The sequence below is a fragment of the Anguilla anguilla genome, chromosome 3 (assembly GCF_013347855.1).
Source record: "Anguilla anguilla isolate fAngAng1 chromosome 3, fAngAng1.pri, whole genome shotgun sequence".
Taxonomy (NCBI): Eukaryota; Metazoa; Chordata; class Actinopteri; order Anguilliformes; family Anguillidae; genus Anguilla; species Anguilla anguilla.
In genome coordinates this window covers 28,607,137-28,632,676 of record NC_049203.1, presented here as the reverse complement: position 1 = coordinate 28,632,676, position 25,540 = coordinate 28,607,137, and the positions used below count along the sequence as shown (strand labels likewise).

The window sequence follows — 25,540 nt, the reverse complement described above, 5'->3', positions numbered from 1 at the left end:
TGTGCTGACGGTGGAGACGAGGCTGTGGCTGATGACAAATGTGGTCGAACGTATGCTTTCGCATATGGAAATTGACAAGCCAGTGGGAATCTGTGAAGTTGTGGATAATGTGGTTCCACCAGTGCTGGCTGCATTCGCGTACCCATACCCTCCTCTCAACCGAAACAGTGAAGGCAAACAGTAGCATAATACTCACACTAACAGCACGCCTCCGCTGCTGCCTCCTGATCAGTGCATGCCTGGTGCGACCCTACTTCGACTACTCAGTAGTTTAAATATAATTAAAAAGAACACAATCTCACGAATACCGAAAGCCATTGGAATGTCTTTTCCGTTCTTTTTTTTATTTTTATTGAGCGGGATAATGAAATCCGAACTAAGATCTGATCGCAAGAGCTCGCATTGAACTGTCAAATGTGGTCGCAACTCAAATGTGGCCTGGTGTGAGCGGATGTTCAAATTCCGATTCCAGAAGTCGCATGAAAAGACTAGTGTAACCGTACCCTGTGTAGATGGGTTATGTAAGAGTTAAGATTGATTCAATAGGTGTCTATATGTCCAATTTGTATTGGTATGTATGTATTTAGCTGCCCAGCTTTTCTGTTGCATGAATGATTGTATGTTTCTTGGTATAAATGTCTGTTCATAAATGTGAGGGAAATGTCCCCATGGGCAGGGCCGACCTGTGGCATAAACGCTCTCTGCGGCCACAACCGCTAGGGGGGGCCACACGACCATGAGGGGGGGCCACACGATCCAATGTTTATCTAAGGTAAATAACAGTATTTATGTAATTACGGTATTCATCCCCTGTCGTGGAACTAGCGGTATAAATATAAAATGGAATGGCAACAGAACATTTCATAACAATGTAATGTAAGAAAGGATTTTACCAAGAGAACCACCGCCCCCCTGCTCAATAGAATCCAACAGCACACCCCCCCCCCCCCCCCCCCCCCCCCCCAAAGGGGCAAAAGGGCAATGGCAGGAGTATACCCAACATGACATGAATGTCTTTCTGTGTGGGAGGAAACCGGAGTATCTGGAGTAAATCCGTGTGAACATGAGCAGAGCAGGCAAAATGCACGCAGACAGGATCCAGCCAGCTGGGAACTTCCTTTTTACAAGGAAACAGTGCTAACCATAGGATAAAACTCAAAAAGGCCAAGCAAAATTGATTGATAGTTTGAAAAAGAAAAATAAACTTGAGATTATTACTGATTTCTTTCAACTTTTTCCAAGTGTTTTGGCCAATAATTTCGATCAGTGAGGAGTTTATCTGGAATGTAATCCATTGTAAATTGTAAGTGCTATTAGTTTATAATGTACTTTCTGTCTGCTGTCTAACCACTCACTATTTCCTAAGAGAAAGATACACCTAGGCTAAAGACATTCAAACTCTATTTTTCAAAACTCCACACATTCCATGTTACCATACATTTCCTATGTTAAGTCAATGAGGATATCTACTTTATTTCCATAAGAAGTCATTTCAAAATAATAGCAAAGAGACAGATTTATTCCAGCTTTTATGTACTATATCAGATTTTCAGTATGTCAAACGTTTACATATACTTTGTTAGTATTTGGTGGCATTGCCTTTTAATTGCTTAACTTGAATCAAATGCTTGGGGTAGCCTTCCACAAGCTTCTCACAATACTTTGCTGGAATTTTTGCCCATTCCTCCTGACAGAACTGGTGTAACTCAGTCAGGTTTGTGGGCCTCCTTGATCGGACATGCTTTTTCAGTTCAGTCCACAAATTTTCTATGGGATTCAGGTCAGGGCTTTGTGATGACCACTCCAATACTTTCACTTTGTTGTCTTTAAGCCATTTTGTTACATTACATTACAGGCATTTGGCAGACGCTCTTATCCAGAGCGACGTACAACAAAGTGTATAACCATAACCAGGAACAAGTATGACGAAAACCCTAGGGAGAAGTACCAGTCCAAGTGCAGGGAACAACCGCATAGTTCAACTTGGACCCTGAAGGTTAAACTGATTAACACTAACACAAACGAGATCAGCAACAATGCAGTCTATGGAAAAATACAAGCCGTAGTTAAGACAGGTATGCTTAAGATCATTGTCCTGCTGGAAGACCCAGTTGCAACCAAGTTTTAACTTTATAGCTGATGTCTTGAGGTGTTGCTTCAAGATTTGTAGATAATCCTCCTTCTTCATGATGTCATCTATTTTCTGAAGTGCACCAGTCCCTTTTCTAGCAAAACACCCCCAACATGCTTCACAGTTGGGATGGTGTTTCTTCTATACATAGCGTTGATCATTATGGCCAAACAGTTCAATTTTTGTTTCATCTGACCAGAGAACACTCCTCCAAAAGGCTAGGTCTTCGTCTTGGTGATCACCTGCAAAGTTCATTCTGGTTTTTTTATGCCGGTCTTGGACTAGGGGCTTCTTTCTTGCATGACAGCCTTTCATGCCATGGCGATGTAGGATTCTCTTAATGGTAGATGTAGATACTTTGGTACCTGATGCCTCCAACTCCTTTGCCAGTTCCTTTGTTGTTGTCTTGGGGTTCAGTAGAACCTTTCGGACCAAAGTTTGTTCAGCCATGGGAGTTAGTTTGTGCCTCCTTCCTAAACAATGCAGTGTCTGTGTGGTCCCAAGATTTTTATATTTGCATATAATTGTTTGTACAGATGCTCGTGGTACCATTTGAAGTGACTCTAAAGGAAGGACATTAAATACAGCCACAGGTGCCAATTAACTCACAATTAACTCCTAATTAAGACAATTGGCCAATCAGAAGCTTCCAAAAACTCATGATATCAGTTTCTGGAATCTTCCAGACTGTTTAAAGAGACAGCCAACTTGGTATATGTAATCTTTTGACCCACTGGAATTCTGATATAGTGAACTAAAGCTGAAATAAATCTGTCTCTAATCGATTGTTTTAAAATTACATCTGATGTGAACAAAGTAGATGCCCTAATTGACTTACCAAAAGAAATGTATTGTGACATGAAATGTGGGGAGTTGTGAAAAACTGAGTTTGAATATCTTTAGCCTGGGTGTATGTAAACATTTGTTCTCAACTGTACTTACTTACGGTATGTTTGAGGACTAACAATCCCCTAGCCTCTCCCCCTCTCCCCCTAACTCCCCTAGACCATTGGTGCCGATTTTCAAAATGCTGACAAAAATTTGACCTGTACCACTGTGGGTAATGTATATTTGCAGACATGACCAGCTCACCCATCTCCGTCTCGTAGGGTTTCCCGTTCTCTGGCAGCGGGATGAACTGTTTGGAGAACATGCTGCTTCCATAACCCAGGATGTACCCCTCCAGCTTGACATCAGGATTGGGCTTTACAAATTTAAGGATGATGGTGTCACCAGTGGCGTTGATGCGAACCTTCATGTTCTGTCTCCGTACTGTGGGGAAAATACAAAAAAGAAAAAAACATGTCTTAACAGCCATTTCTATTGTACACACAAGGTTCAGTGTCAGTATCTCTGCATTTGGAGATGATTCTTTCACATGTAATTTGTTTAGGCAAATGAGCTGATTTATCCATTGCACATAACATACAATATGACTATAAAGTATATGTTCTTTGGGAATCTGTGTTGCTGCCTTCATTCCAGATAAATAAAATACTTGTTACATCCAACTGTATACTAATAGCAATACTTAATTTACTCTCGTATTCTTTGGGAACATAAAAGATATCACAAGTTATCGTCAAGCAGGGGATTTCACATGTGAATTGACCATGTTCTGCTTTTTCCATTAGAACAGACATCATACATCAAGATCATACTGCTCAGATACTACAGAAGCATTTGACTAATGACCCTGGATTTGGGTACATATCCATGGAGACAACTAGGGTCAAAGTTTAAGGAGCAAAACACATGACCACTAGATGCGAATAGTCCAGATGGCCAGGTATTAGTTCTGGATGACCAGTGCATTAGTTCTGGGCCCCACTGGGTGCATATGTTCACATGCATATAGCACCACTGAAGCGGCCTCAAAGAGAATAAGCTGATGGTGTCCACCTGGTTCCAGATTGACCAATAGTTATAAGTTCTTTATGAGCTGACCTGAGATGTGCCCAGGCATTTATAGAAAACAATGTGTGGCTAAAGGACATGTAGCACTTAAACATGCATCTCAATCATCACTTGAGTGACTTTGGGAAACATTTTTTCTTTGCTAAAAACCATGGATTATTGAAGTCACCTTTTGGCCCAAACCCAATAATTACCTCAAGCCAATGGTTCTATTCACATTCCTGTGCAAAACAAAAGACAGAACATAAATCACAGCCTGGAAAAATCTCATAAAATGTCAATTCTTTGAATTGAGATGCACATTCTAGGAGAAAGTTCTTGCCTTCCCTCAGTCTATAAGCTTTACTAATCACATCAGAGGTGAGGAGGACCAAAGGGTATCAGGAATGGCTGCCACATAATAGACCGGTATTAGACTGGCTCAGGAAAAGGGAAAAGCCTTTATATCACTTAACAATCACAGGCCTGGCTGTTATTAAGCAGCGCTTTCTCTCTCTCTCTCTCTCTCTCTCTCTCTCTCTCTTTCTCTTTCTGCAACACAATGAGAACAACAACTCTCACATTGAATAACATCTCTCCGGTAACCCTCCTTGACTAAATTATGTTCAAATTTAGAGCTAATTAGATCCCATTAGCTTGATGGAAGGGCACAATATGAGCTCATCATGCATTCTTACCATCATTAGGAACCACCCCCTCAGTCCATTAATCTTGCGTGTTAATTAAACAAACTCATCGAGATTACAGAAGAAACTGAAATAGGTGCCAGGAGTTCTTGGTTTGGCAGTGCTATAAAGCAAAACCGCTCTCTGCTTCGACATGTTACATAATGTACCCTGCCAGGCAACAGAATCACAAGTGATCTCAAACACTGACATTCTCCAAAGCCCTGCTGTGGCCTGCCTCACAAGGACTATTTATCACGAAACGGAAAAGCCAGAATGGGCTCAATAATCGGAATGGGCTCCACTGGGCTGTAGTCCCCACACAATCAACAAGTCTATATTTACCATTGAGGGAAATCCCTACTCAGATAGGAAGTGATTTCCTGCCATGCAGTTGTGGTTATTTTGAATGACAAGAATATAGAATATATAATTTATTCATGAAAGGATTGTTCCAATAATTAATGAAGCATCAGTATTCAGATGTAAACGGTGTCAATATGAACTGTTGGACATTATTTTATAAGGGGGTGAAAACAAAAACCCAAAGACAACTAAAAGAGTTCAGAGTTCCAAGAGTCACTGGATTACCTTTTTATGTTAAAGCAAGACAGAAGTGGCTAATGTATTGATGGCTAAGTGAGGGAGAGTGATGACTGAGTACAGCATTTCTGACACAAGGAGGTAGCCCCTTCTTAGCAGACTTCTCAAGATTGTTACTGCAGCTGCATTTAAGATTTACGAGTGACAAATGTTATCCATTACCAGGGTTGGTTTCGGATCTGAGCAGATTTGTAAATGCCTCCCAAAAATTACAGAGACTATTATTCTTTTGCTGAAGATAATGGGCCCACAGCTCAACCCTTCCCTTTAGAGAAAAAATATACACTGTAGTAAAAATAATGTAGAATATTAAAGTATGCTAAAAGACATGTATGGGTTTTGAGTTGCATTACATAATGGAGGAATGGATTGATTCAAGATGTGCTTTTCAAGGATGCTGATTTGGTATGCAGCCATGTCATCCACAGGAATGTACTGTACATAAATACCAGCCTAGCCATATGAGGTCATGCTTGCCTTGTTGACGGAAGAAATTTTAATTTAATTTCTTGATTTAAGTTCAGGTTACATAAAGTAAGCTACTTTCCTTCTTTGTTGGTTGTGCGTATTAATTCAAGGAAGAAACAAAAAGTGTATGTGTTTTTGTTTACTTTATCTTTCCTGTATTACTAAGAAATTAAGAATCATGTGTGTTATATTTGACAAGTCAAAAGAGGGCAGGCTGTACACCCAACAATGAATTATAACACCTAGCAATTAGTTATGTTAATTAGCACCACTAACAGTCACTGAAAATGCTTTATTCTATATCTCTGTTCTCTGTTGAACAGGGAAGTCTGTTCGTTTTGACCACCTTGTGTTTTCTGGCACTCAGAACATGTCTAATCATGACCAGGTTTACATCTCTGTCCTCGGCCTCCAAAGTTTTCTATCAATAGTTTTTTTCTTTTTTTGTTGGCATCCTCTTGCTGTCTCAAACAGAAGGGGCCTATCAGAGACTCCTAACATGTGTATTCATGTAGGCCTGTTCTTAGCGATGCCTTTTTTGTAAAAATGCTGAGCTGACTGAAGTTGAGCGTAACACTGAGCTCTGAAGCTTGATGCTGTTGAAACCTTTCTCTTTGGAATGTTACTGGCACATGCGCTCCTAATGCACCATGGGAGGATGGAAATACAGCTAGTAATATTGCTGTTGAAATGTACAGTATTTGCAAGTGAAATACTCATTCTGCAGCACTACACTGCAGGGTTTTTTTTGTTTTGTTTTTTTTGGGGGGGGGGAGGGGCGGTTTGGGTGGCAGGGGAGGTAGCCCATTTGATAGCAATGATCCCTCACATGGATATTTGCCTATTACCTCAGAAAGTAGACCTGATACATTTCATCGGATGCATGCTCATTTCTCAAGTATCAACATTATAACTTATAATCTCCTGAGTCAGGATGTCATTCTAATATATAATTTGTTTATTTCTGCATTAAAATGACATCCAGGTCAAAGGTGAACTTGGGGAGAGCTTGGTAGCGCCAGTATGGGAGGTCTAGGTCTTTTGTCTTTCCTTTCATCAGAGTACCATGACAGCTACTCAGATAGCAGACACCAATCATACTCACTATGGAGCTGACACAAATACTAACAAAGTTTTGGCTGGGCTGTTCTGTTTCAGAACCCCAGCAGGATGCCTCCATAAATCCCTGCGTTCCGCACACTCCCAGAGCTCGCTCACTATATCTTCCTGTCGTATTTACAATGGCTGCAGGCTCCCAGCCCAACAGCTGTTTCTCTCTCTTTCTTCACTGCCAGCTTCATCCCTCCATCACTCAGTTCCGGCCGCCCCCACACCTGCGCCAAGCCCTCTGGGCGTGGCCATCGAAGCTGCCAGTCATACAATGTGGTGAAGGAGGCACACTATCATGCCTCCTAGAAATTTTTGATTATGTGACTGCAACAGCCCCTCCACTTTTGCATGTTAGCATGTGCATTTGCAAAAAGAAGGGAAGAACAGCATGCTGTAGGAGGAGGTTCATGTAAAAACTTAAGCACCTAAGTATATATATTGCCTAACATACAACACATAAGGATGACAAGACAGACCATTCAGCCCTTCTAGGTATCAGGCAGTGCGCAAAGCCTGGACTTCAACACCCTGGGTCTGTCTCCACCTCTAATAAATGACATGGAAAGCTGTTCCATGCATTGACATATCTGTAAATAGCTCAAACATATTTTGCAGTTTACTTTGTTCATCACTTTTATGAATAAAACCCTATGTCAAATTCTCATCTCCTTTTGCTAAGGTTGCGGAGATTTAGTATCATATGTCTTTCTTTGTACTATTCATGATTCATACCAGGAACCAGATTCCTTCTTTGTAATTTTTCAAGAGTTTCACAATCATTGTTATAATATGGTGCCCACAAATGTGCACAATATTGTGTAAAAAAGTGTTGTTTGCATTGGAGTGCAGGTGCTTTCATGATTTGCTCTGTCTCCTTTAAGGACATCAGGGTATTTCTAACTCTGTGCCTGCTTGTATCAACTCTACACAGTTTAGATGCTGTTCCTTTTTTGGCGGTAGCTAAGTCTGTTGCTAAATTCATTTCTCACCCTCTCTCCTTTTTGTAATTTCACAAGAAAACCACTCACAGAGAGAGGTTATGGTCAGAGCTGAAAATAAATGTCATTCTTTGCCAGTGGAAAGAAATAACGTAATCTGAGGTATTGGTATAAGGCATGTGATGACTGTTCAATAATAGCACCATTTCAACAGATGTAGGAAAGGAAACATCTGCCAGGCAGGAAAAAGTTTAGTTTTTCAACAAAACTATGATAATTGTCCAACTCCAGCACTCAAGGGACAGACCCCTCGATGCCCGAACTAGCTTTTGCCAATAAATCACAACCTAAACTCGCTCAGCAATCATAAACCAACATGCTCCTTGTTGTCCATCAAGTATACAAAGAAATCAAAGAGGGCAAAATGGATAGTCACAGCATGGCAGTGGTGGATATGACAGAGCAATGTCCATCCTCATACAGAGCCAATCTATATGTGCATCACTTTATGCACAAGCATGACAATAAATGCATGTAACAGAAGTCAGATGTTTTTTCTTTACCAAACCAATTCCAGCTGGTGCTGCAGGGGTAGCGGGTAACAAATTTTACAGCGCAAAGTCCACAGAGAGATCAAGCCCCACCAGCAACCAATAAATGAACATTGCACCATCTGGCACATCCCCAAAGACAGTCACGGTCACTACAGCTGTACAGAGAGAGAACAGCGTGCACTGTAGACATGCTCTCACACGCATACAAATAATACACACATGCACAAATACATGCCTGCATACACACAGCACACATACATACATGCATACATACATACTGTACATCCATATTCATGCAATGCACACACATATACACATATGCAAGTACACACACGTATTGCACTCAAATGTATGCCTGTACACATATGCACAAATTACAGACATATTTATACCCATGCAAAATGTACACACACACAAACAATGAATGCATGTATTTACCCTTGCATGTTCAAATGTGCATCCTGCATATATATATATGCATGCAAACACAGATATACTTAAGCATATTCACATACATGTTATATATAAATGAACACAGATGCATGTAGCAGCACATCATCTGCACTTATTACAGTTTTAAATTGAAACCATGTGCGTAAGAATTTATACATTACTTTATCCTTCAGAACAGGATAAAGAAGTTGGCCATGGTTTCAATAGAGTTATACAATGAACAAATGACAGCCTGAAATTTTCATTGTTTTCTGTTTTCTGTATTATACGCTAATCTTACAAAGCTGAAGTGGGCAGCACAGACAATATAATGATAAAATTTGAAAGAACAATTTTCCAAAAAATTTTCCTTAATATTTAATTTACCACAAGGCACAATCCTATTATAGGAATCTATTGCATTGTAACTGTTTAATCTTCACCATAGATCATGTCCCAAAGGTGATGCTGTTTGAGTATTTGAATTCTGAATTTGATTAGCATTTCATTAACACTGTCATTCCACTCTTACATGACAAAGAAAGAATCAGCAAATTAGCTTTACATTTTAAGTCAATAAATATATCTAAGAACTCATTTATATATATTTATATTAGAGATGCATGCTGTAGAATTAGCTAAATTTCAAAAATTCTCAGAAATGGTCAAATGTAAATTAAAAATGCAAGTATAAAAAACAGCATTCTACCAATAAATATGAAGCAGTCCATAAAGCATAAAGTAGTACCACTAGGAAATTACAAAGATGTATTTTTCTCCAAAAGAGAGCACACTAATGCATGCATAGAGATACTACTTCTACTACTTCAGATTTTATCCACCTCTACATGCTTTATCTGCCTCTGCATCAATCAGAGCATGACATTTTAAGGGCTCCTCATGCAGTAATCTCGGCTGAAGCACCTGCAGGAACACCCTTTGCAACGCTACCAGCAGTGCACTTGCCTCGGATCCTCGGTGGCGAGCGGCATTCAGTCAGTACAATCCCAGCGAGCAGCAGGAGGGCTGATCTGAAGAACATGGTGTCAGTGCTGGATTCTGGATGGACAGGGGGATGCTGGACAACTTCACCAAGGCAGCAGGCTAGCCAGGGACTTGTTCAGCTTTGCAGTGCAGGACTAAGGAGTGATACGAAGCTCAGGTCCCTCCAGCATCTATACCAAGGGAAGGAGGGAACTTGGTGATGTCACACCCCCACAGGTTCACTTGGTGGGGGGTAGAGGGAGGAGGGAGGAAGACAGGGGACAAGGGCAGGGGTAGAACATGAATATGTGGAACTTTACTATACTGTATTTTCTCTCCCTCTTTTTTTCCCAGCATTTAACCATATTTTTCTTGAATACTTCTTTGTCTCCTCATTTGTTTTTCTTTTTTCTTCTTTCCTGAAGTCAAATTCTGCATTGGGCTAAAAGGCCATAGAGGGCTGCACTGCTGTGGCAACTGCAGGAGTCTCACTCTAAGACGTCATTTTGCAGGGGACAGCTGGGTGCAAGGGGATCATGCTGTTTGAGGTATGGGTCGCCACCGGTAGGCACAGGCAAATGCTAACATGCTCACAGAGCTGATCTAGACTAAAATTCCCAGAAAACACTGAGCAGCCGGACAACAAACTTCAAAACCACTCTGGCCCCAGGCAGATTTGTTACTGCCTGCTTCTTTGGCTGTGAGCCAACGTGTGAGGCGGTCTTGTCAAAAAAGCCAGCCCCCCAACTCCCCTCTTCAATAGGAGCGAAAGCAGGCATGCTCTGGACCGGGGACATCCCCCCCATGTGAAGGGCTGGTTCTGCAAGGAAGCCATCACACGTGCCAGTGCACGCGACAGGAAGCCTGACATCATTTTAGCATCGCCCAGCCTCTCCACAAACCACTCAACTCATGGGCTTTGCCAGAATTACTCAATAAACCAAATACATCTAACAGAACTAGTGCATGCTTGTCTGCATTAAAGTACCAGCTCTGCAAAACACACATACACTGACATGCAAAGTAAAGCACACAGTCATACACAGTCATACCTATGTACAGTATTCAGTTCATTCTCATTAGACGGAGAAAGAAAAAATTGTATTAAATTGTATGATTTATTATATTATTTAGATACCTTGTTCATGGTGAAATTGAAACCTTGTTAACCGTGGTAATTCAGTTTAATGTCTCATATATGGTAGTTGATGGATGTATTGCGGGACCCTCCACCTCCATGCATTTGCCCCCTTCCCATTGCCTCTTGCCTCTAGCACTTAAACAGTATACAGCTGTGTTAAAAGCAATGCACCCCATGACAAGAAGTATCCCTAGTTCTGCGTGAGTCCTGTACACATTGATCGAACCCTCGGAAGAACAGGTAGTTTGAATAAGGGCAAGTTGTCTGGAAGTCTGCCTAGCGTCTTCTGTCGTGCTATACAATGTTTTCAGTGAACCACCTCAGACATTTCTGTTAAAAAACAAGCACTGACAAGCTGCTAACAAAAGTAAGCACTGTGTGCCAATACCTGTTTTCTGAAAACTATGGTTACACCATTTTTTATGTCCTGCCTCCTTAGTTGCAAACTGAACAGAATGTCTGTTTTGGCCCACACAGCAAAAGGAAAATAATCAAGGTTCAAATGATAACAATGGGCAGCATTACATGTGGTCAGAGCGTTTTACAATTAAGGAGAAAAACCAGCAACAACAACACTGAGCTTTAAAATCTATATTTTTTTCAATTGATCTCATATCTCTCTAATGAAAATGAATTCACTAATTTATAACTTTGAATGTTATATGTAATATCAACCAAGAACATATTAGGCTAACTGTATGAACCTGGGATAACATTGGGCCTCATTCACCAATATCTTCCTAAGTTTTTTCTTAAATTTGTTCTTGAGAAAGGTCCTAAGCAGTTCTTTAATGCGGGGCGCTGGGGCGCCGCCCCCCCAAACGTGAAATAATTATAAAATAAAAATTGTTTACTCGTTCAATGCGGCTGGTAGTCTGTCAGCGCCTGCCAGCATTCATTAAAAATTGGTTCCAAAATCAAATAATTTCTGTGTGATTATAGCCTACTTCCTGGGTGAAAGGCACCGGCCAAATGTGTGTATGTAAGTCTTTCAACTTTTGGCAAGCAGGTGACCTGAGGCTGCTCTCTAAATGGTTGCTTCAGATTTTCCACGGGGCGCAGCTCTCTGCGCCCCAGACACTCCTACTTTTATTGGCAGCGAATTGGTATTGTTTTTATGTTTTTTGATCTAATGTGATTGGACAATTCTCAACGCTATCTTTCATGTTCACGCCCGCCATTACTACGGATGCGCGACTGTCACTCCTGCTCCTTAGCTAGCTGACCGGTACTTTCAGGAGATGGCAACTTCAAGTAGAACCGCAGAAAAATTCAGCAGCAGGCAAGTGATCGAGGATGAGTATACACCCGGGGCTTCTTCTGCTCTTGTTATGACAAACGGAGTTGGCTAGCTGGATGTGGTGTAAGTAATGCCTTTTATTGCTTTCCCTGTTTGCTATTTCAAAGTGTCGGCACCGAAGCGTTGTGGACAACGACGGGGGTACAAGACATATAACATCTTTCTGAAAAATCCAAAGGTACGAAAGTAGCCGCAGCCGTCTAGACAATAGAATGAGACTAAATTTTTTTGGCAGACTTAGCATTGCTGAACAGCTAGGTGAAGGCTACAGGATTGGCATTAGAAGGCACAACGAAGAGATGACAAAATCGACACATCCTGTCCAGAATAATAGACTGTGTGAAATTTTGTGGAGCCTTTGAGCTTTGCATGGCCATGATGAGAGTAAGAGCTCTGATAATCCCAGGATATTCCGTGGGTTGGTGAATTTTGTTGCCTCCTTTAAACTTCAGAATTCAGATATTCACATTTTGTCCAGCAGATGGCAGCAGAAGGCTCTATAAATGACATTGGAGTTAACTAATATTTTCCTACTCTTTTTATGACTTCATAGAATGTAACAGTGGTAGTAAAATTGACTTTAGTAGTTCCATATTTAGAAATTGAGCTGTTGCCTGTTGGTAGCTTTAGGTGATGTAGGTGAAATGGGCATTTTGTCATCTCTACATATTATTTTATATTATTAAGGAGGGCAAAATATGTTCAAGTAGTGCTACTGACCAGTGTTTAGGCAACATTACAGTGTGTTGTGTTGTTTTTAGATTTATTTATTTATTTATTTATTTATTTATTTATTTAATTAATATCATTTTAAGTGCTGCTTCAGTTTGTTTGCCCCCCCCAAAACTGCGCCCCCCAAAAAAGTTTTATCACCAGCCGCCACTGGGCCTAAGAAAAGTCTACGTCAGATTCATGACGTGTTCTTAAACTGCAGAATTGTTCGCAACCGTGTTCTTATAATGATGAATCCCATTGTCCTCGTAAACTAAAAGTGCATGCCAGTTGTTCCTAATTAGCATAGGTAGACGCCCTGCCAATCCCCATAAAAGGGCATGAGACTGCAGGGCCGTGTGCACACACAGAAATCACACACAGAAACTGAAAAGAAGTTGAGAGAGAAGTCAAGAATGCCCAAACGAAAATCTAAAGATGGTGGAGCACCGGACTCCAAACGTAAGAAAAACTTAAGTAGTTCTGAAGTGGAGGTACTGCTGCAGGAAGTGAACAGCAAACGACCTGTCATATTTAGTAGCGTCAGTAGTGGATATAAAATAACACAAAAAAAGATGCTTGGGATGCTATTGCTTGTTCAGTGAATGCTGTATCTGGAGAAGGTTGCACAACTGATGAAGTAAAAAAAAATGGTTTGATGTCCGATCTGAGGCAAAAAAAATGCTGGTGGGAGTGGGCACAAGGAATTTTGTGTTATGCATTCAAACGACAAAGCGCTTCTCATCACATTAATACCATTAATTAAATTAACCGGCAGTAAACTGCATCGGAGAAACTAGCTGTTTCAACCCGTCGCTGCACAAAAAATGTATTGCCAGTCATTTTGGTGTCAACCCCCTCTGATGGTGTCACCCGGTGCGGTTTGCACCCCCCTAGTGACGCCTCTGAATAACTGTTCTCTTCTTCAACATGTCCATGTGTTTAAAAAGTGTTACCTAAGTGCTTAGTTTGTATTCAAAATTGAAACATTTGCTTTTGCAGTATAGACCAAACATTGCATAATTGAAACCCCCAAAAATAAAAGGTCACTACAATGGTTTGATTTTTATCATTTACTCCCGCTGAGGCAACCACCCTCTGAGGCGGAACCTGGCAACTTAATGCTTTGTAAAATAATGAAAATAATTATTAAAAAATATTATAAATGATAAAAATAGTATTGTAATTCAAATCCTATAATATTATACAACTGTAGAATTGAAGAAAACGCAATAACCAATTATTTTGCACAAACATGTCAGCACTCAAATGTGCGTAAGTGTGCTCTTGAGTGTGCGTAGATTCTATTCTTACCTAAGAACAAATCCCAAATAAGAAAACATTGGTGAATGTCAGAATCTTCGTGAAAACTGTGTAAGTAGGTTTTAAGAAGAAAATTCTTCTTAAAGGCTGGAACTATCACAGACTAACAAAATTAACAAAGGACGTATGGGTAAATGTCAGCTGATTTTGAAATCAGCAAGAACACACAAGGTTAGAACCAAACCCACACATACAATTGTTTTGACTACAAAGCATTTTAATTCAAGTATTTAATATCTAGATCTGTCCATCTTGTCTCTCTGTCCATTGTAAATACAGTTATCTTTCTTATGATGAAATGAGTGTACAGGCACTCCATCTGACTCTTTTATAGTCAGACAACTGGCACATTGAAAGGGTACAATCAATTGCTCAAGCATACTTGGGAAACTGCCAATGATACAAAACCTATGGTTTAATTTGTTTAGTTCTGCTCAGGCATTGGGGAATTTATTGTTTCTACATCCTTCACCATGTGTGGTTCAGCTTGCCAGAAAAGGCATTACCAGCTGTGACAGCCCATTCACATGTAGCACAACACTGATGGATGAGCGTTGATTCACCTGTAATGCATGGCATTGGTGCCATCATAGGAGCGCATTGGTTGTTGTAAGTCATTCCTATATAATATGTGTTGTGTGGTACCACTGATTTAAGAAATGTCATGCACACATGTGTAGAAATATCTGTGCATGATTTAAAAGTCTGCATGTTAATCTTGATTGGTCTTTAGACATTTCACACAAAAATTCAGGAAAAATCTCCTGTCCCTTGGCACTAGACACATTAGTACACTCTGCTAGCAGCATACCCCTACACCAATCGATTCTGTACTCATTAAGGCCAAGGCACATCACTTTCATGTGACACAAAGGTTATATCTGCTTTCACATCTGATATGAAAAACAGTCATGCCTCAAGTCATTGCTACTTCACATGTTTTGGCAGATATGTCATTTGATGTCCTCAGCAGATGATTTACTCCACTCTTTCTTACTGATGATTTACTCCACTTTTTTATGGCTTCTCTGTCAGAACAACCATCGCTACTCATGGTTGAAAGCTAAGTCACAAATAATATAATAATATGTTTAATAGAAGTGTGTTCACTAAAATCCACATTCTCTATTATGCACATTTCTGTGCATTTTACAGGTGGTAAATACACCCCCTCCAAAAAAAAAAAATACAATTACATATATACAGTTGAGGCCAAAAGTTTACATACACCCAGGCTAAAGATATTCAAACTCAGTTTTTTACAACTCCACACATTTCATGTTACCATACATTTCTTTTGGCAAGTCAATTAGGGCATCTACTTTGTTCACATCAGAGGTCATTTTAAAACAATTGATTAGAGACAGATTTATTTCAGCTTTAATTCACTACATCCAAATTCCAGTGGGTCAAAATTTTAAATACACCAAGTTGACTGTCTCTTTCAACAGTCTGGAAGATTCCAGAAATTTATGTAATGATTTTTTAGAAGCTGTTTGGCCAATTGTCATAATTAGGAGTTAATTGGCACCAGTGGCTGTATTTAAGGGCCTACCTTAGAGCCACTGCCTTTTTGCCCTTGATACCATGGGAAAATCCAAGCAACGAAGACCGCGAAGACCTCAGAAAAAAAAAATGTGGACCTCCACAAGTCCGGTTCCTCCTTAGGAGCAATTTCCAAACAACTGAAGGTAACACGAGCATCTGTGCAAACAATTGTAAATTTTAATTGCAAATATAAAAAACGTGGGACACAGACACTGCATCATTCAGGAAGGAGGCACAAATTTACTCCCAGGGCTGAAGGAACATTGGTCTGAAAGATTCAACTGAACCCAAAGACAACAAAGGAACTGGTGAAGGAGTTGGAGACGTCAGGTACCAAAGTATCTACATCCACAATTAAGAGAATCCTACATCGCCATGGCCTGAAAGGCTGTCGGGGAAGGAAGAAACCCCTACTTCAAGACTGACATAAAAAAGCCGGAATGAATTTTGCAGGTGATCACCAGTAAGAAGACCTAGCCTTTTGGAGGAGTGTTCTCTGGTCAGATGAAACAAAAATTAAACTGTTTAGCCCTAATGATCAGCACTATGTATGGAGGGACAAGCGCAAATTCGCAATAGCTGCGACCGCACACGCGCATGCATCCATGTGTGCATGCATCCCGTGACCTCTCCTTTGGTTCATGACCACCTTTCCACAAAATCTTGTGCAAATCTGTGAATGCATTCTGGAGTTATGCGCCTTTTTTTCATAGGCCACACCTCCTCACACACCCTCACACAAACACGTAACCTCTTCTTTGGCTCATGATCAACCTTTCCACAAAATCGTGTGCAAATCTGTGAATCCATTCGGGAGTTATGTGCCTTTTTGTGATAGGCCACGCCCATTGCCACGCCCCCTCTTGGTCAATTGGCCTGAAAGTTACTCAGCTGTACCTTCCGGTCATGACCAACATCCATGCCAAATTTCAGCTCCTTGGGGCGAAAACTGTGGTCACTATGGGGTGGGACACTTTTTGTGGACCAACCGACTGACCGACAGACAGAGCTATAGGCCTGCTGGTCGCAGCTAAAAAGGGTGAGACTTTTAATCCAAAGAACACCATCCCAACTGTGAAACATGGGGGTGGCAGCATCATGATGTGGAGGTGTTTTGCTGGAAAAGGGACTGGTGCACTTCAGAAAATAGGTGGCATCATGAGGAAGGAGAATTATTTAGAAATACTAAAGCAACACCTGAAGACATCAGCTAGAAAGTTAAAAAGTTGGTCACAACTGGGTCTTCCAGGAGAACAATGATCCTAAGCATACCTCCAAAGTTGTAACAAAATGGCTTAAAGACAACAAAGTGAAAGTACTGGATTGGCCATGACAAAGCTCTGATCTGAATCCCATAAAGAATTTGTGGACTGAACTGAAAAAGTGCGTCCGAGCAAGGAGGCCCCACAAACCTGACTGAGCTAATGGGCAAAAATTCCAGCAAAGTATTGGGAGAAGCTTATGGAAGGCTACCCCAAGCATCTGATTCAAGTTAAGAAATTAAAAGGCAATGCCACCAAATACTGACAAAGTGCATGTCAACTTTTGACCCACTGAAAATATGATATAGTTCATAAAAGCTTAAATAAATCTGTTTCTTAGCTATTATCTTGAAATTACCTCGTATGGAAATAAAGTAGATACCCTAATTGACTTAACACAGGAAATGTATGGTAACATGAAAAGAAATGTGTGGAGTTGTGAAAAATTGAATTTGAATGCCTTTAGCCTAGGTGTAATGTAAACTTTTGGCCTGAACTGTATATGTTTGTGTGTGTGTGCGTGTCTCTGTGCGTAGAATTGCAATTGCAGGGCTGCAGGCCGTCTGGGTAGTGTACAGGTATAAGCACTCGCCTACCACCGCAGAGATCCAGGTGCAATCCCCGGCAGTGGTACTGCCGACTTGGTCGGATATTCCTACAAACACAATTGGCTGTGTTTGCGGGTGGGAAGCCGGTGAGGGCATGAGTCCTGATCATTGCAGTAGTGACTCCTACTGGTTGGTCGGGGCGCCTGTTCAGCAGGGAGGGGATCTGTGGGAGATAACGTGAACCTTTGCACGTGTTACGCTTTCCCTTGCTGTCAGGTGAAAAGAAGCGACTGGCGACTCCACATGTATCGGAGGAGGCATGTGGTAGTCTACACCCTCCCCAGACCAACAGAGGGTAGCGCATCAACCTGTGGCTGGTCCACATGGGGAATTGGTACAATGACTAAATTGGAGAGAAAATGGGAGAAAATGGCAACAACAAAAAAAAGAATTGCAAGGGCTGGCAAATGCTTTCTTGACCAAAGACACATTTAACCTCACTCCTGCACACACTGCTGAACACATCCATACAAATGTCTTGCAAACATACAAAAAAAGAGAGTTAAGACCCCGAAGGTGCTTTAGCCTCTTGTGCGCAGGAGATGTGTTTGGACTTTGGAATCTGATGTGCAGATGTTCAGAGCTTGGGGGGTGGGCTGGAGGTGGGCGTGAGGTGTTAATGGGGTGCGTGGAATTGTCTCTCCACCTTGGGGCATTTTCAGACCGGAGCGCTGCTCCACTGCCCAGCTCTATGTTACGTGGTGAATGCTGAAGATACAAGCAAGTGTGGGAACCTGTCCAAGCTTACAAATCTACCCCTTCAGCATCTGCTGCACAGTAAAAACTTACTTAGTAAAAAAAAAAAAAAAGAATTACTTAGAATGGCCTCTTTGTTTGGGTGGTAACTTCAGAAGGGAGTGTGAAAGAATACAGAGGGGAAAAAATTCCCAACAGAAGAAAAAGAAACTTTGTACTATGTGCATAGCTGTTGAGACAATAAAGCTCCCTGTTCCATGACCTCACTGTAGGGAAGTATCCTTTTCCTCTCCTGGTACAGATTAAACTGGATGAGGGCCACAGACTGCCAGGTGAGACCACACTAATTTTTACTTCTTACTTTGCTCCCATAGGCCTGCCTACAACGGTTCATTTACTGTAGCTGCAAATGTAGCATGGCGTACCCATAATGGAGTCACATAGCTTAAGTGAAATGTGGGGATACCAAGTAAAAAAGTGATAGATTTCTTTAGTGGGGCAAATGAGCGTGACAGAATCAAGCCAATAAAATTAAAGCCATGGTGAAAGCAGAATACCAAATACATTAACATGGTCAAACTGAGAACTTCAGATTTGTCCTTCACTCAGTCATTTTGGTGTATACCTGTCACGGTACGGGGGCTAGGACCCAGGCGCAGAGTGGGGAAAAAACACGAAACTCAAAAATGTCGATACAAACAAGACTTTACTAACAGAAAACAGAATGAACAAAGAGCCATGAGGGGCATATAACAAAAACTAAAAGAATACAAAAAACAGAACTTCACAAGCACAGAAAACAAGTGGCAGAAGCACAAGCGGGTCAAAAACACAGGCAGGTACATATGGTCAAATCAAACACAAGTAGGAAACAAACACAAGGAACCAGCACCCGAGTCAAGGGAACAAAGAACTTAAATAGACAGGGGGTAACAAGACACAGGTGAACTCAAAAAACAATCAAACCAGAAAAGGAGGGGATAACAAGACACAGGTGGGAACAATGATAGAATAACGAGACAATAATACAATTAACAGGGGGGAGCAGGACACAAAACAGAAGTGCCGCCATCTGGCGGCCCAACAAGGGAAACACAGACAGGAAAACACAGAACCATGACAATACCAGCTGGTGACTGTAGTTTTCAGACTGTACTTTCCCTGGCACTAGAACTCACAGTAATTGAGGTCCAGATGATCTCAATGGAAAAAAATCACAGAAATTAAATCATGACGATTGCGTGCTCCATAGCCAAATTCTTATGTTCACGTAATCTACTGGCCTCAAACCAGCTACTCTGAAAACCTTTCTTTCCTTTCTTCAACCATAAAAATTCTAAACATGCACACACACACACACACATTTTATTGAAATATTTATGCCGTCATATTTATGAATTCAACTGATCTGTAAAGACCATTCAGTCTGTGTTGTATGTTTTGGGACAGCAAATCAAAAATCTTTGTTACAAGTTTCGCAAGCTACTGAAAGACCAACAAAGAAATGATTTACATCTGCAACAAGCAAATGAAGCAAATAATTCATTTAAAATTCCATCTGATTCCTTTATGAGCAGTCACATTAAATGAGTCCCTGTCACCCAAACACATTCCAGAGACTTCCCCCAGCGAGCTGTATATCGCACGATTAAAACAGTTGCATAACACTGCATCTCTACTGCTAAGTTAACCAAGCGATACCATTCAGTCCTAAAAAACGCAGATTTAAAATCCAGGCTATTTACCAGATCAGCTGCTCCCATTGCTATGAATTGCATTTTGATTCCAAATATAATTTCAGGTCCTTGACCCGACTGATCTCTTTAGTGGTGGAATGTCCATATCAGGACAGTGGAAGTGCAGAATCTATAAATGTTTTATATATAGGCATGTTTTCAATAAGTATATGTTTATTCTTAAGAATATATCTGGGATTTTCTAAACAAGGAAACAATGGTGCATCCCCTTATACGCTGTCCGTGCACTCTCATGATCCTCTCCTCAAATATGCAGACATAACCAATGACTGCAGAAAGAATTATTTTTGCATATTGATAGCAAATGGTATAACATTATTTTATAGTGATATAGTGCTATAATCAAAATTTAATGACTACTTGCACTTTATTTAATGAAGATAGTATCACACTGCTTATGTAATTCAATTGCAGGTGTAGAAAATATGGGCAAACTGTTTATAAATGGAAGTGAAATAAAATTTTAAATATCCAAATTTCCCCCATACATCCATCTTCAGGTTAAACGGTATCTTTTTTGCCATCTTTCATCTCGGCAGCTGTCTGGGTTCTGTCAATGCTCTGCACCATTCCAAGGGTTTGTTTGAGCGTTATCTCACCTGACCCATCAGAAGACAAATTAGCCCAAGAAGTGCAAGCATCTGCTACCGACGATTAACCCCTATTAAGGTGAAATGAATCTTCCTGGCTCTCGCCGCACTCTGCAAAAATGTCCATTCATCCTCGTTTGTGTTGCAGATTGCCGGGAGCATGCTCTGTGTTAGGTTGAAAGGCCAATGCTGTAAAGCACGTCCTCCCCTTTGGAGTTATCGATGGCATTTTCTGCTGTCTTGCTGAGTGCACTCTTCTGAAAAAGATAAATATATTAGTAAATGCGGGCAGCCTGGCCTGGCTGGTAGATGTTCAAAAAAAAAAATTCCAGAACTCATTAAAAACAGATTTAATGATCAATGAGTGCTGGCCAGTGTCCCCTACAGGTAGTGTCCTGTACACTTGGAAAATCACTGGTGCAGCCCAGGGAAAACCAGCATTTGTATTTTTGTTTTTTATGGGAGCCATGTGGAACAAAGTTGGTCAAAAAGTCAGCTTGTTCCAGTAATAGAGATTGGGTGCTCTCTGTTATTGTTTAATGTGTTTTTAGCACATCGGTCATTCCACTCAGTCTGTAAATGTCAAATTGCTGAAAAACTGTACAGATTCAAGGGGTGGGAAGACCAAGTTAGCATTCATACTGGCCCCATTTTCAGTGTCCGACAAACCCCTCCACTCTTCGCAGCTGCAGAGGATAGAACAACCAATTACCAGCCTCTTCAATCACAATGCACATCACCCCAGCCCCGACCAAGGTCAAATAATCAGCCCATAAATCCATACGTTCTCTGAGTGTATGACATGCTCTTATATCCTTATAGCCTACCCTTCCGTTGGCAGGCCAGATTTATGAACTTCTGGCATTGTGAATCTTGAGCCGGATTGCTTTCACTACAGCGGAAATATGACTTGCAAACCATGCACGTGGGCAATTTAAAATACCCAGAATAATAAATGAGAAGGTTAGAGCTTTTTTACAGATTTACTGATTTGGAAAATGTTTGCCAATGTGCCAGGTTCTTGCAGTGCACCCTGTTCCAATCCCCTGGTTGGACCTGTTATTGCACTTGGAGACAGGAGAGAGAAAATGAACATATATTTTCCATTTCCTAATACAGTATTTTAAAAGGATTTGTTGATTCCAGAAAAGGAGTTGCTTATTTCTGCTTCATTAATTACAACTTATCTGGAAGCTGCAGGGATATGGAGAGAGATTTGTCTCAATATTATTGAGAAATGTGCATATCATGATCCATAAATACGTCACGTCACAAATGCATTTTACTATCCACAAACAAATATCTTTCAACTTGTATCTTTATTTTAGTGAATGTGCACTGTTTTGTACAAATGCATAAATAATTGTGAATATATATTTTCCTTTTTGCACAAGTATCTACTACTTTGTATATGAAAACCGAGAAAACCAAGTTTGTGAGTTTCCTTTTTTATTTTTTTATTCTGAGACTTCCTCTTGCTGTTTGTGCACTGCAATCCACATTCATTTAAATGAATGTGGATTGCAGTGCCTTTTAAGACACAAGTTGAAAGATTTTTTGTGGATAGTAAAACACATTTGCAACGTCTCTCTTATTTATGGATCACGATGCACTCTTTTGTCAATAATATTGAACCCATTCCTTTCCATACAGGGACTTCACAGCTCCAGTTCCTAAAAACTGGAGATGTTTTACAGGGCACAAATGAAAGAAAAATTTCAATTTTCAATTTTTCAATTTGAGACTATATCCTCAATAAATGAAATGTTAAGATTCACTTTTCCAAAAGTAAATATTAACACACAACTGGTCAAAAAAAACAAAAAAACAAAAAAACATTATCACTTGAAAACAGGCCAGGGATTGCTCCTCCAGAAAAACATGCATAATCCTTCTGCATATCCTTCTTACTGAATGCATATCCTTCTTACTGAAATATATTGTTAAAGCTGTGTCTGTAGCTTGGAGGTGTATGATAGCAGGTTATGTTTAGATGCTTGGAAAGAGACACGCGGGACCTCTTAAAGTATACAGTAACACACATGGGAGGGGAAGTGCATTCCTCTTCTCCCTACTTCTTCTAGACTGGTGGGGGTTTTTTTCAGGCCAAATCCAAATTTTTGGCTCAGTTCCACCACGTGTAACGCTTCTGGAGGAGGCCCACAGGTCCAGCTGTTCTCCCCTGAAAGGAATGTCAACACATCTGTGTGTGTGAAGATAAACAACTGCCACATCAGGAGAGTCGTGGAAACGTGATGTGCCGAATCTCCAAAACACTCAACTCAAAAACGCGGCGCCAGACCAGCTGAGGGGAGATCGCCCTCAGCTGCGCCCACCCTGAGAACTCCAGCTCGTGATCAATTACCAACACAGACTCACTCTCTCAGCGCGGCCACTTCCTCCTCTGCCATAAATCCTCCCGCCCAATGAGTGGATGTGTCATGGGCCCAGCCACTCACGGCTTCCTGTCTTTAGTAGCAGCTGCTCTTTCTCAGCTCGTCTTACACAGACTGCTTTTATCCAGAAGATAGAAGACTTTTAATGCCTCACTGTCTTCATTCCTTATTTGAACCCTTGTGCCTGTGCTTCACTCCCTATGGGTGTGTGTGAGAGAGAGACTGAGGGAGAATGGTAGTGTATCACATGCAAGCTTTTGCTACCAACATTTACACACGTACACACACACATACATACAAGCAAACACCCAGTGTACAAAAACTGTATGAACACACAATATTTCATGCACATACAGAACATAGAGTACATACTATAGACACAGTACACACACAATTTACATACACTCTACATACAAGTTCACAAACACCATGCTACATAAACACACAAACACACACACACACACACACATCCTCCACATCTGGTACACAGTATCTCTTGAGCAACAAGACATTATGAATATTATTGGTGCTCTCCATGCAAAAAGTAATGTTTTGGACAAATGCAGAACTTTCATTTTCAATCAATGTATTCTACAGCCAGCTGTATCCATGTCAAATTCATGTACATAAAATAAACATAAAAACATGTATTGGGCATACCCTTGCTTTGGCATACTGTATGGCATTACCCAATTTCTTGAATAAACCACAATGGCTCTCCTTGTGAATACCAATAATCGAATGTAATGAATAATTTTGAAGAAAAAATCATACAGTACACTCATACAAATCCTTGTTACCAGAATTTCCAGGAAGCCACGGCAATATGAATATAATCTTTGATGCTGAAGACACAGTAAAGGCTAGTGCCAAGTTCCTCACTTCTAACATCTGGATTTTTCTCACTCTTCTATGAGCCCATCCAAGCGATTGTGAAAGGGTTTATATTACTGATCTGACCAGTGGTGGACAAAGTACACAACTCCATTACTTGAGTCAAAGTATAGATACCCCTGGTGAAATATTACTCCACTACAAGTGAAAGTTGTTCAGTCAAATTTTTACTTGAGTTAAAGTGCTGGAGTACTTGCTTTTACAAATACTTAAGTGTTCAAAAGTACATTTTATTTTTAATGTCAACGCACTGTTGTATTGTTTCTACGATGCATTTACAGAAGCTCATTTACAGATGCATTTTTACTGTTATTAGATAGCAACACATGATAGACAGGGGTTAAATTGGGATTTGGGAGGTGGGTGGACCCTGAGATCCGGTGGGAGGTGGGTGAAAAAAGGTACAAACCAATGAATGTCTCAGCTCAAAATAGTTGTATCTTTAATGTATTGTGCACATAATTGTAATTAAGACAAACAATGTTTTAAAAAGAATGTATACTATTGATGCAAGCTTTTACATAATATATTTCAAGTTTATTGAGTGTCATTAATGCTGAGAATTATTTTTACCCACGAAAATAATTTGTCATCCTCCTCTTGTCTTCACTTTATCCTCCTTTATCCATCTTTCTTAAACTGTTGAGGCGCAAAACTTTCCTTTAAACTAATCATTGATCTCAAACTGTTTTCATTAATTTTCAGTAATTAACAAGCATGCAAACATCCGAGTAATCAAATGGAAAGGGACACAGCTTCTTCGCATTGTGTTAGGGAGATTAAATGATAAATGCGATTGAGAAAAATTAGTTTTAATCGCTAAGCAGTGGCGGAATCTTCCCCTGATTTTCCTTGAGTATCAATACAATTAATCCACAAAATAGGCTACTCAATACTATCATATATAGCCAGCTCTCCCCAAATAGGCAGTTTTAGCAAATAGCCTAGGCCGTATAGCCTACATTTATTTTAATTTGCAGTACAAAATTGTGCAGTATTTTTAATCAACATTATTTGCAGATACACTTCTTTCTCCACACTCGTATTCATGGCAAATATCTGCAATGCGTAGGCTAGATTGTAAACACAACTGAAGTGCAGGTTTTGTTTTTGCTGGTTATTCTGAGAGCTAACATAGTAGATAATAGACTGGTGTATCTTATGTGTTAAGTGTAGACTACTTGGTGATTAAAACAGATTTTTAATGGATAAATTGAATTTATGATTTGATCCCCCTAATACGGTATGAAGACGCTGTGTGTTAGACTACTTGTCATTTGATTAATCCGATCGTTGGCATGCTTGATTATAAAGGAAAATTACTAATGAAAACAGGTTGGGATCAATGATTAGTTTAAAGTAAAGTCTTGCGCCCCACCAATTTTCAGCTCACCAGTCGCCGCTGAATAAAACGTTATGTATGTGGGAAATATTCAATCCTAGCTTAGCTACTGACCAGCAAGCTGCTGATTTTGCTTAAGCAATAAAAGTTGCCGTTAATAATAGCCGGCG

General features: G+C 40.4%; 1 protein-coding gene across 9 annotated transcripts in view; it reads right to left on the bottom strand.

Moving 5' to 3' along the window:
• Window positions 1–9,994, bottom strand: part of LOC118222390 (target of Nesh-SH3) — a 44,733-nt gene extending 34,739 nt beyond the window's left edge. For 4 of the 9 annotated variants that reach the window (XM_035407965.1, XM_035407967.1, XM_035407969.1 and 1 more), the window contains exons 1-2: window positions 9,785–9,993; window positions 3,224–3,403 (exon numbers count right to left, since the gene is read on the bottom strand). In XM_035407965.1, the coding sequence (XP_035263856.1) occupies window positions 3,224–3,403; window positions 9,785–9,860 (256 nt within the window). In that variant the 5' untranslated portion in view covers window positions 9,861–9,993. Of the gene's footprint in view, window positions 1–3,223; window positions 3,404–9,784 lie in introns of all 9 variants that reach the window. The other 5 variants (XM_035407971.1, XM_035407970.1, XM_035407972.1 and 2 more) reach the window with 3 other exon arrangements.
• Window positions 9,995–25,540: the final 15,546 nt, after the last annotated feature.